This window comes from Python bivittatus, unplaced genomic scaffold (assembly GCF_059951505.1).
Source record: "Python bivittatus isolate LINGU-HERP-01145 unplaced genomic scaffold, Pbiv_v1 ctg000680_np1212, whole genome shotgun sequence".
Taxonomy (NCBI): domain Eukaryota; kingdom Metazoa; phylum Chordata; class Lepidosauria; order Squamata; family Pythonidae; genus Python; species Python bivittatus.
In genome coordinates this window covers 7,958,530-7,971,214 of record NW_028277095.1, presented here as the reverse complement: position 1 = coordinate 7,971,214, position 12,685 = coordinate 7,958,530, and the positions used below count along the sequence as shown (strand labels likewise).

General features: G+C 43.6%; 1 protein-coding gene across 1 annotated transcript in view; it reads right to left on the bottom strand.

Moving 5' to 3' along the window:
- The window catches only part of ANTXR1 (ANTXR cell adhesion molecule 1), a 163,680-nt gene that overhangs the window by 135,103 nt on the left and 15,892 nt on the right, over positions 1 to 12,685 (bottom strand). The window contains exons 2-3 of the mRNA XM_088151989.1: positions 11,236 to 11,307; positions 8,974 to 9,045 (exon numbers count right to left, since the gene is read on the bottom strand). Coding sequence (XP_088008115.1) covers positions 8,974 to 9,045; positions 11,236 to 11,307 — 144 coding nt within the window. The remainder of the gene's footprint in view (positions 1 to 8,973; positions 9,046 to 11,235; positions 11,308 to 12,685) is intronic.

Sequence of the window (12,685 nt, the reverse complement as noted above, 5' to 3'; positions counted from 1 at the left end):
AAAATGGGGATCCAGAAGGGCAGCCATTCTCTCCCTCAGTTGCCTTCTACGCTGTGAAGGGCGGTTGATTGATTTGCAGAAGGTTGAATGGCTTCCATCCAGGAGAGATTCTAAACCAGGGTTTCTCAACCTGGGCAACTTTAAGATATGCGGACTACAACTTCCAGAATTCTGGCTGGCTAGGGAATTCTGGGAGTTGAGGTCTACACATCTTAAAGTTGCCAAGGTTGAAAAACTCTGTTCTAAACAAATCCTTCTAACATTTAAACATCCTACTATTGCCAGCATGTTGTTCAAAATGAAGCCTTTGTTGAGCAAGTTTGAGACCTTCCCATTATGTGTGTTTCACACAGTGGGAGTTAGCTCATTAATAACTCATCTTGGCAGTAAGAGGGCTTTTACTGAAAAGTTTAATTTGGGCAACATAAAAGTAGGTAACTCCAAGGACACTCTATCACCATTGTCCTTGAGAAGTCAGTTTCCTGAAGAACCCTTAGAGACAAACTTAATTAACTCTTTCAGTACATTGCCAGATGTTATGAAAAGGCTAGGCGACCTGAGGGAATTATTAGCAATAACATGTGAAGCTGCTAAACCTTGAATAGAGCTGGTCACTCCAACTGCCCAAGAAAATAGTACCTATCTTGAGAAACCATCTGCTGGCTCACCTCCTATTTTAATGTGAAATATAGACACGGAAAAGAACAAGAAAGAGTCCTTGGGAGTAGTTTCTACCATCCTCCCCCTGCTTCCTGATAAAATACTACACCCCATGAAAAATGTAAGAAACGGAAACAAAATTGAAGGAAGCAAGATGCAGCCCAAATCTTTGCGAGTTACCTACAGAGGTTGGCCACGGAGTAGGACTGAGCTACAAGGAGGACACCCTTAGCAAAAGGCTCCTAAAAATAGACCCAAGACCCAACTCATCTGCTCACGAAACAGCCCAAAATGGATCAAGGAGAGAACTGGAGGCAGGGAGATCATCATCGCCTAGGGGTAAGCCATCCCTCTTGGAAGCTGATACTATGCTGAGCTGCCAACTTGCAAAGTACCCCACCCAAATTGCTGCTCACCTCAAAGCCTGTCAGAGCTCATACAACAGCAAGGCAGTGGCGAAGGCTGACAAACTTCAAACCAGTGTGTTTTTTCCAACACCGAAGGAATCTTGGATAATGCCACTCCCGCTGAATGACTAAAGACTCATGTTCTTTAACCCCAAATCCCAATACTTTTCCAATCATCCCCACTGATATTAAGCACAAGGGCTCTGCACAGTGACTGACTTGGAATATTGCTGGTCGGAAGAACAGAGCAACCGACGCAGACTGAGTGGAGCTCCCCTCTGGTGTTGACTTCACAGCACTCCGAGAGACGTGGCTGACCATGGTTCACTTACCAGGCTTTGGTTCCTGGACTATTCCCGCAAGGAAGTACACAACCAAAGGGTGGGCATCAGGAGGACTGGCTGCACTTGCCAAGGCAAAGTTGGGCTGGCAAGGACAGGAATTGGTCCTTGGAGATGACTCTCCCCATTATTTAGCTGTTAAATTTTCATACAAATTCTCTGAAATGGTGCTACTGAACATACATCTACCCCCACTCCTATCTCCCCACTTTTCCCCTAATATTTGGGCAAATCTAGAAAAGGCAGTGTTAAAGATAAACTCAACTCACCCTAAAGCTACTGTAATCCCAGTGGGAGACTTCAGTGCCAGGGTGGGGGCCTCCTCTCTTGATTTTGTACATCTAGGGGTTATGCCTGAGGACCATCTCATAAATGATCCACCCTGGCACTCTAGAGACTCCAAAAGAAATATGGCAGGCTCACAACTGATCTTCTTGATCTGTAAATGTAACCTCCCCATCTTAGGAGGTAAAGGACCTGGTTTTATATATCCTTTTACATACCATTCAGGAAACTCTAGCAGTGTTTTAGACTAGATATGTGTTACACGAAACAAGTCTGGGCTGTTTTCAGACATCCAAGCCACGTGAGGGAGGACAGCGACCGCCAACCAATCTCAGTCCATTTCCGAGGCAGATCTGATACTAGGTTCCCTGTGCCTCACCATGAGAGGCTACTAGCTAATCTTGAAGTGAGGCAGAATAGAAGGTACAGTTGGGCCAAGGTAGATACTAAGGCAATATCCACCTTTCTGAATTCAGAACAGGACCAGACTTGAGTAACTCAACTTCTTCTCCTACCCAAGGTCCTGATAAAATCGTGACCCAATACGCTGATCTGTCTCTTTCGTTGAGAAAATTCTTAACACATAAACTCACTTTGTGTGAGATAGGCAGCTGTATAAATACAATAGATATAGATAGATAGATAGATAGATAGATAGATAGATAGATAGATAGATAGATAGACAGACAGACAGACAGACAGACAGACAGACAGACAAACAAACAAACTCGCCACCAAAAATCGACAGCAAGTAAATTCAAATTGGTTTGATTCTGACTGTCTATACACCATAAAGTTACTGAGGACAGTGATGCACCAGGCTCAGGGACACCCTACCATAAGAAACCATGCTAAAATTTTAAAAATTAAGCATGATTACAAGAAACTGATAGCCTCAGGAAAAAAAAACCCCTTCCTACACAGCTAAAATATGATCAGAACTGCAAGTTTCAGTGAAAGGAACAAACTTAATTTTCTTCTGGAATACCGTATCTGGTTTATTAAAGGAACATACATTCCAGTTCAATATTCCAATTTCAGCTTCAGTTTGGGAGGATTTTTATGCAAATTTATTTACTAATCCTAACCAAGGCCTCCCACATAAGCAAATCATTGATCCTTTAGCCTTTGAAAACCTTCCCCCCTGGCCTCCAGTGTCGGTATCAGAAATCAGATTTATTATTCAATCTCTGAAATCTAAAAAGGTGCCTGGAGAAGATTTTCTACCGCAGAACTCTTTAGGACATATATTGATTGGTGGGCCCCATTGTTAGCAGGGCTGTTCTCCCATAGAAATAATAACTGGTGCATCCCAGTTGGATGGAAAGTTGCCATTACAGTCCCCATGTATAAAAAAGGGGACCAGGGTGACCCCCAAAGTTATAGACCCATAAGCCTCATTGGAATCGTGGCTAAGATGTATGCCAGTGTTGTCCAAACTTGGCCACTTTAAGATGAGTGGACTTCAAGTTTGGACAACACTGATGTACGCAAAACATCTTTTGATCAAAATAGAAGACTGGGTAATGGGAAAAAAATCTCTTAGTGGAGGAATAAGCTGGATTTAGACCAGAGCGCTCCACAATTGACAATTGTTTTATTTTACGCCATCTCATAAGAAAACAAATAACGAATAGCAAGAAACTGTTTACTGCCTTTATAGACCTCAGTGTGGCTTTCGATTCCATAAACAGAAACGTCTTGTAGAAGAAATTGGCCAGCTTAAACATGGAACCCAGACTCTTACTCCTGGTTAAGGCCCTCTACTCAAACACCCATTTGAAGGTCCGTACGGGTGTAAATGGTTCTCTAATGTAAATGGTTCTCTAACTAAGAGTATACCTACCCATAAAGGTGTCAGGCAGGGTTGTATTCTAGCCCCAATGCTTTTTAACCTCTATGTCAAGGATATTCCAGGATTCCTGTATGCTTCAGACACTCATATGCCAAAGAAACATAAATTTATTAATATTTTTATATGCTGACGATATGGTTCAATGGTGCATTCTCAAATAGGCCTGAGAAGACTTGAGAAAGCTGAATACCTATAGCATTCTCAATTCTTTAAACATCAATAAAACCAAATCTAAAGTGACGGTACTTAACAAAAAAAGTGTGAAATATAATTGGCAGCAGAATGGGGACCCTACTGAAAAAGTGAATTCTTTCACTTATTTAGGAATGGCCTTTACCAACACAAGGTTGTGGGTAAATCCTTTTAAAAGAAACTCGGCGAAGGCTGAGGCAAGTACCAAAAGATTATATAAACGATTTAATTATAATTACCCAGGTACTTTGACCCCCATATTGAAAGTATTTAGGGCAAAACTAGTCCCAATGCTGACCTATGGTGAGGAATTGTGGGGCCTTACAAAAGCTATGTCCCTCGAACAAATCCAGACCCATTTTTTAAGAAGTTTCTTCGGAACTGACAAGAACAGGTCAGCTCCAGCGGTCAGAGCAGAAACAGGTATCCATACCATACGCAGCCACGCGATAATTAAAGTCTTTACTTATTGGCAGAGGATACATTCCATGGACCCTGAGATAGGCTACCCAAAATACGTTTAGCTGGACAGGTAAGTATGGCTCTCTCCACCTCCTGGGTAAGCCGACTTACCAAAGTTATTTCACAGCACGGGTTTTCTACCCAATATTTACTCTCAGCTGCCTCCCAGGCAAGGACATTTTTAAACAGAGAGTCCTAGAGATCAGTGCCCGGACAGACATGGCGTTATTGGCAAAAAATCGATCTTTAAATGGGCTGGCTAAGAACAAAACCACTTTCCAATTCGAAAAATACCTGTCGATGAGTTTAACACAATTCTTAAGGAGGGCCTATTCAAGAGCAGGATTTGAGTGGTGGGATTCCATGGCCAAATATGGCGGCTGCCACCCCCTGCCATATTAAGAGAGGACATGCATATGTGGCACCCCAGCCATCGAAGATATCACTCAAGTTTTGTTGGACCGTCAACTCTATGCCCCTTTTAGACTTAGATATTTAGCAACCCTGCTTGAAAGAACAGCCCACTTGGACCTGAATCACAAATTGTCCTAGTCTTCAACGTGTTTATTGCCAGATCAATTCCTGCAAGCTATCTCATTACTCCCAGCAAGACTGACACCAAATTTACGCATCTTGTCTCCGCATTGATTTCTCAAGGCTTGAGCATTATTTATCCTTGATAAATATGGAGTGATTTATTCCAATACTTCCAACTTGCCATCTTGTGTTTTCATGCCAGAATCTTTTTCCAATAATATTCTGATTCCTTTATATATAAATATAATATTCTTTGCTGGCCTGACTAGAACTCACTGTCACTCTTCCTGTGACTATCCCATTTGGTTTAAAGGAAAAAAAGAAAAAGAAACCTTGATATAACTGTCAGAAACAGTTTACAATTATAATGAAAAATATCTTAGCCATAATTCACCTTCCAATGGAGAATTTAAAAGCAACCAGTCCTATGTGGAAGCCTGGTGCTGTTTGTGAAAATTGTGTCATAATGCACAAAAATAAACCTTGACTTTAAGCTAATGCATGTTTAACTTAGGATAGTGGGTTTTTAAAAATTTAGATCTTCTTGGCAAATCATTTTTTTATATCATTGTATTTTTAGGTGAGTTTTTAATATTCATTTTATTTTTAATTTATTTATCATATTTATATAGCCACCCATCTCACACAAGGTGACTCTGGGCAGCGTATACAACATACATATAATATACATATTTTATTTCAACATACACATTTCTAAATGTGTTTTAGCATGTTACATGCATCTTGGTACCTTTTTAAGCTGCATATGCCATTACAGAGCTACAAAATGAACAGGATAGCTGCATTCTGATCTGCACATTAATCTAGGAGCAGCTGATCAGGTTGTTTCACTTCAAAATACAGGCCAGAAAATTCTTGAACTTCCCTGAAAATCCAGACGCCATTATACTGTACCCATGCGTTGGGTACAGTTATTCAACAGCTTGAGAATCCATCTGGTAGTGGGACCATCCATCGCACATTGTTCCATTCTATCAAGCAGGAGACTGTAGTCTTCTTTATCAAATGCCTTACTGAACTCCAAGTACACTACATCTACTGTATTCCCTTGGTCTACTGTCTAGTCACGTTGTCAGAAGAAACCCACAATTACTTCCCTGACATGATCCATTTTCAGCAAACCCATGCTGGTTTCTACTAATCACCTTGTTCTTTTGTAAGTGCTTGCAAACCCACTGCTTGATGATCTTTTCCAGGATTTTCCCAGGTACTGATGTCAAGCTGATTGGTCTGTAGTTTTGTGGTTCACTTACTCCCCCCCACTTAAAAAAAAAAAAAAAAAAAGATTGCAACAACATTAGCTTTTCTCCAATCTTCTGTACTCCAGGAGTTGTCAAAAGCTACATCCAGGAGGCTGGGAACCCATCTACCAGTTCCTTTAGCATCCTGGGATGTAGTCCAGCAACATGAATTCATTCAAAGCAAGTAGATGCTCCCTGCTCACTTCCTTGCCTATTTTGACCTGCTTATCTCTTCTGCCCACCCCCACGGGGCACCTTCTGACTGGCTGGGCCACTTTTTCCTTCTGTGAAAAAACAGATGCAAAAGAGGAATCGAGCAGTTCGAGCTTATCCCTGTGGCCTGTCACCATCTTGTCATCTCCTCCCACCAGCAGAGGGATCGTTAGACTTTCCTCCTGCTCCCTACATACCCAAATAACCTTTTTTTGTTCTTTCTGGCCTGCTTTGCAAGCCTCCGCTCATTCTGGGCCTCAGGTTTCCTGGCCCTATCCTTACAGTTCCAGGCTCTTCTCTCATTTCCCCCTCCTTAACTTTCACCCAGAGACTTCCAGCAGGGTTTTCACCCTTGGCATCCTGGATCTCCATGGAGGTATAGAACAAGGCAGAGCAGCACTGAAGCAGTGACAGACCTCTACGGACAGCGTTTCGTGCCGGCCTAGGATCCAGAGGCCACTTCCACACTAGTGACTTAGAGCAACACCAAACCATCATGGAATTGATATCCACTTCTTCTCGATACTGTTATTTTGGCACACAGCAAGAGGAGGATGGCTCTCGAAGGCACTAGAAGGTGCCAGTGGGGAAAATGAGCACTGTTTGGAACCCTTCCTACAATACTGCCCTCCAAAATACAGATGCCTTGTGTGGGTCGTATGCTGGCAAACCTTGAGCCTTAATGCTATGTAGGGAAAGAGATGGGAAATCTCCAAATCTCAGTTTAGCCAGAATTATAGAATCCTAGAGCTGGGCCACTGAGGACATCAAGTCCAAACCTAGTGCTCGATCTGGGCTGCAAAAATCCAGATGACTACTAGAGGGCAGGAAAGGAATTCGGAAGAGTCTTTCCTGCCATCTAGTGGCTGCCTGTAGGATCGCAACCCAGATCTGGAAGCCCAGCCTTAATGAGCTCCGTGTCTGCAGCCCCTCCCGATCTGCTATGAGGAATTACAGGTAGTCCTCACTTAATGACCACAATAGGGACTGGAAAATTCATTGTTAAGCGGGGTGGTTGTTAAGCAAGCCATGCCCAATTTTACAACCATTTTTGCAGCAGTCATTAAGCGAATCACAGTGGTCATTAAGCGAATCACATGGTAGTTAAGCAAATCATGCAGTTCCCCATTGATTTTGCTTGCCGGAAGCCAGCTGAGAAGGTCACAAATGGCGATCACATGACCCTGGGACACTGCAACTGTCGTAAGTGCGAGCTGGTTGCCAAGTGCCTGGATCACGATCACATGACCATGGGGGTGTGTGATGGTTGTAAGTGTGAAGACCAGTTGTAAGTGCTTTTGTTCAGCACTGTTCTAACTTTGAACGGTCACTAAATGAATGGTTGTTAAGTGAGGACTACCTGTATTGGCTTAATTTACAGGGCCCAGTATTCCCAAGGCAATAGAGGCAATACTCTTTCTACTTGATGTCCTTAGAAATAATCAAACATGGGAGCAAAAGCTGTCCAAACAGAGAAGAAAGCATTAAAACTTGCAATGGTGCAAGAAAAAACCTTGTTCTGCAGAAATTCAACAGCAGACTCCATAGTCACTACATACCATTGCACCTACATAATGAAATACATTGCGTGCACTTTATCAGGATTAATTTCTAGCCACTCCAAGGCATTGGTTAGGGCTGACATAAGATATATCAGTAACTCTGCCTTGAGGAGTTGGCATAACACACTCAGCTAGGCTAAAATGGGTAATTTATGGCTTATTTGTTTGGGCAGGCATGTTCTGTGAGAAGCGCAGGTATGTCTTACTGCCCCATGTTTAACAAGTGTAGGAATTCAGTCCGCCTTCTTTTGAGAGACTGTGAGAATGATGCGAGCTGGGCTGAGGAGACAGGAAGGACCAGTTGTGGCTAAGGTCAAAAAAGTCAAGATGGCAATCATGACCAGGCAATGGAAGCCCTGCCCCCTTTTTAAACCTAAAAAAGGGGTAAAGCCTCAACTCCAGCGTTGCTGGAGCATCTTGACTTTCTTGACTCCCCCTGCTCCATGGATGGCCCTGACTCTGTGCCCCCCAGCAGGTGAAGCCAAGGACAGACATCTGCTGGGCAGGAAGATCTGGTTGCAGCCAAGGTACAGTATATATTTAAAAGCCAAGCACAGTTCAGTTCTGTAGAAACCCAGATGTGGTTTCTAGACACAAGGTGCAAACCCAAGCAACTGTAGCTTATTCAACCCAGCATGGTTTAGCAAGGCATGGTTTCATGCACTGTGTGAACCAGGTTACAGCGTTGCAGAGCTGATGGACCCCCCCCCCCACCTCTTTCTCTTGCATTCAGCTTTGCACCTATTTTTTCCTGCTCCTCCCAGCCGGGACAGCAGGCTCAGCCTCAAAGCCTCTGCTTCTCCAGGATGCCTATGTGACTTCTCCAATAGGCTTACTCCTGGTAGTTGTTGCTGTTCTTAAAACCCAAAGTAACAATGCAAACACAACCACTGATAAATCAAAATTCCTCCCTGGGCAAAACAGGACGGTTGTACAACTTTCTTAAAAAGCAGCAATATTGGCCCCATCACCTCCTTTCAACATCTGGCTGAAAAGTCCACTCCCTCCCCAACGCCCCAAATCTGTCCTAGGGACCACTTTGCGGATTTGAAAGAGGTGGTCCTTAAGAGATTAGGTCCCCAAGCCTACCTAATATGTTGCTTCTGCTTGCTACCTGGTGTGTAACGTCAGCATTTGTGTGCAAGGTAACATCTAGCATGGAAGGTCCTAGGAGAGTGCAACCCCCCCCCCACTTACCGATCTTCCGTCAGCTCCATTAGGATTTTGCCTCTAGTTGAGAAAACGATAAAAGACATCCTCAGCTGGGGGCTGCAGAAGAAAGACATCAAAGTTAGGACTGACTGACTGACTGCCTTCCTTCCTTCCTTCCTTCCTTCCTTCCTTCCTTCCTTCCTTCCTTCCTTCCACCCCCCTTCCCTCCCTGCCTTCCCCCATGGGCAAACAGGGCAACATTCCTCTATCCTTAATTACTGGCAGCTGAATGCATGAGCTACCTCTGCTGGGGTGTTCACAAAAGGAGGTCAAAAAAGTCAAGATGGCAGCTGTGACTATGCAAATGAAACCTCACCCCTTTTTATGTGCATTCCGTAAAATAAAAATGAGAAGAGGCAGAACTTGGATCACGGGGTCGTGGCTACTGTCTTGACCTTTTTGATCCTCCTTCCCTTGTAGATGCCCCCATAAATCTCCGGTTCCTTTAAGAGGCTGTGATACCCTACAACAGGGTTCCTCAAGAGCTGGCTGGGGAATTCTGGGAGTTGAAGTCCACCTGTCTTAAAGTTGCCAAGGTTGAGGAACCCTGCCCTACCAGATTCAAATATTCTTCCTGTGAATTTAAATCCGGACTTTTTCAGGCTGAGGATTGCATTCAGCCTTTGAGTTGCACACTGGGGAACAACCCCCTCCCCCAGAGGAAGGATCAGGCCAAAATTAAACTTTACTTATCATTTATTGAATAATATACCTATCAGATTTAACATTGCAATATTGTAGATGTTTCTGGAAGGACTTCAGGGACCAAAGCCAAGTCTTTCAAGGTTGAACATGGTTCTTGGTCCTTTACGTTAGATGGAGACCCACTGTATTTATCCATTTTCTTACAATGGTTGCAGTGTTCCAATCCAAAAGACTCTGGGCAGTGCACAAGCTTTGGGATACATCCAGATGTGAACCAACATCTTCTCTGCTTCCATCTCTGCTTCTCTCTACAGAGAAACCTCTTCTTTGAAAACTTCTCATAAAGCTAGCTATGATATTTACTCAGAAAGCAGTATAAGAGCATCACTCTCATGTAAATTGAGGGATGGATCCTAGAAGGGAAATCCAGGGGTCAAAAAGGTCAAGATGGTCGCCACATCCCTTTTCTCATGCATGATGCACCTAGAGAAGAGATGGGGCTTCATCTATATAATCACAACTGCCCCCTTGACTTTTTGATCCCCTTCCCCCGGACCTGGCTATATCTGCAGACTGTACGTCATCTTTTGTCCTGCTAGCAGAAAGAGAAGCATTTCTTACATCATTCTTCAGGCATGCCTCTGCTACAAATATAAATTAATCTCAGGTTCGTTCTTTGGATGCTACGGTCTGAGGATTGGATCTATTTATTTAATGAGGGCTTTTATGCCACTTCAACCAAAAAAGCAAATCTAGGAGATTTACAAAAGTAGTTTGCAACCTTGAACAAATTCTCAACACCTCACCAAACCACAGCTTTCCTATCATACATTCGCTAGAAGAATTCATGACAACTCAATTAAAGTTTTACTTGATTGCTTAATAGGGCTAGAACCATACCTTAAGACCCTGAGCTGTTGCAATTTTCTTTCTCTAAAGAAACTAGGCCTCCGCGAAGATAATAAATAAAGTTCTGATAACCTCCAGGAGTTCGTGCTCACAAAAACACACAGGGAAGCAAACTGTTTGGAATTCTTTGAAAATTGTGTTCCCTTTTTTCAATTAAGAGGAAATCCAGTTCAAGGCAAGGAAAGAAGCAAAACAAACTCAGTTTTTTCTCAATTATTTTGGAAATTGCTCAATAAATTGCTCAATAAATTTCCTTCAGCCTACCGTGTTGCTGAGAATCAAGGGGACAACAGGCTTTTTAAGAGTCTCAATTTCAATTAAGACAAGAAAAAAAAAGCTGCTTGCTTCTCATCTAGCCTCCATCATGATTAGACATGGATTAGACAATCAACAGACTTGGATCCTGACTAGGTTTCTTCCAGGGACTGCTGTGCCTGGAGCAGGCCCCACTGAACACTCTGGCATTTACTTCTGAGTAAACATGCAGAGAACGAAAGCCAGATGGTTCAGCCCAGGGTTCCTCAACCTCGGCGACTTGAAGATGTGTGGACTTCAACTCCCAGAATTCCCCAGCCAGCCATGGGAATTCTGGGAGTTGAAGTCCACACATCTTCAAGTTGCCGAGGTTGAGGAACCCTGGTTCAGCCCACTGATACCCATCTGTCATGCTGTCACCCAGCCATAATTTCTTACCTTATAAATTTGTGAGCCAGATGTTCCACAAAGTAATAGATTTCACTCCAGTGGTGTAGGACACTTCCTGATCTGGAAAAGAGATCATGCCAGGGAATATTGATTTCATTATAGAAATGTTTGGGTCGCTGTCTTTTTATTAAGGCTCAATTCATAGAGACATCTACTTTGCTCCTTGGGTCAGAATCTGACCTTCTGCTAAAAATTCCTCGTCTTCTCTGGAAAGAAGGAAGGGAAATAACCATGTTTCAAGTGTGGCTTTGAAGGGCCTTTACAGATTATTTAAGTTTCAGGGTGGCCCCTGGGAAAACCTATAAAACTACCCTAGAAGAGCACAATTTCATCTTCAACCCTACACAAACACACACACACACACACATTTTGGAGGTGGATCCCATTGGTGATATAATAGACTCTAACTTTGAGACCATGAGATTGGTTCTTGAGTGCTCCTGATGGTGCTCCTTTGAGGAAGAAGTTGAAAAAACAATCATATTTTATTGTCTTTTTTTAAGTATCCAAGTCTCTCCATGTGGATTGCTCAGTTATCCCTTCCACATATGGAAACTGCAAAGATTTGGTCATTATTGCAATAAAGGCAGTTACAACAGTACGAAATCTATCTCGATGTGGCCAGTGATCAAACTAGGACCATGAAGGATGTGGGACGATTTGGGAGGAGGAGGATGTTGCAAAGACGATGAAGAGGGGGTGGGACGCCAGCATCCTTGGGGCAGCGGGGAGGAGTCCAAAAAGGCCAGATGGGTTGTCATGGTAGTCAGGCCCCACCCATTTTGAATGGACATTGATGTTGCACACATGTTCAAAGGGGTGGGGTTTCAGTGCAATGCCGTTATTGCCACCTTGTCTCTTTTGGTGAGGTGGGAGCAGAGGAGAGAAGATAATAGTGCAACCGCCAGCGTGAAATCTGTTAGGGGGACAGAGGAGCCTCCTGAGGTCCACGAGTTGGGGACCACCACCGAGAATGCCCTGACTCGGCGATGCCTTCGCCTCGCACATCTGGACATACTGGGCACCCACTGCCTGCTTATGCCTCCAGTAGGGCTAACAGTCTTGCTGGAGGAGGAGAATGGAGCCTATTTTTAAGGTTCACGTGTGAAAGCATAAAGCTCCGGTTGGAATTCTTGCCCTGTCCTCTTCCCCTTCCACGTTACGAATGAGAGTTTCTTGGTTGTTCATGCAGCTCGAAGGCGTGGGGCCGACAGATCCTCATAGATTCGTGTGGCAAACAGGGGCAGCAGAGGAATGATAGCTCAGGGGACCAAGGGATACGTTGTGAATTCGTGGCTAAGATGAAATTCAGAGCAGAGAAATTTGGTGGCTGACAACTCCTGCACTTAGCTGCAGGCGTGTCTCCTATGAAGGTCAAAAAGGTCAAGACGGTGGCCATGCTGTGTGATTGAAGCTCTGCCTTTTTTAAAAACTGCAC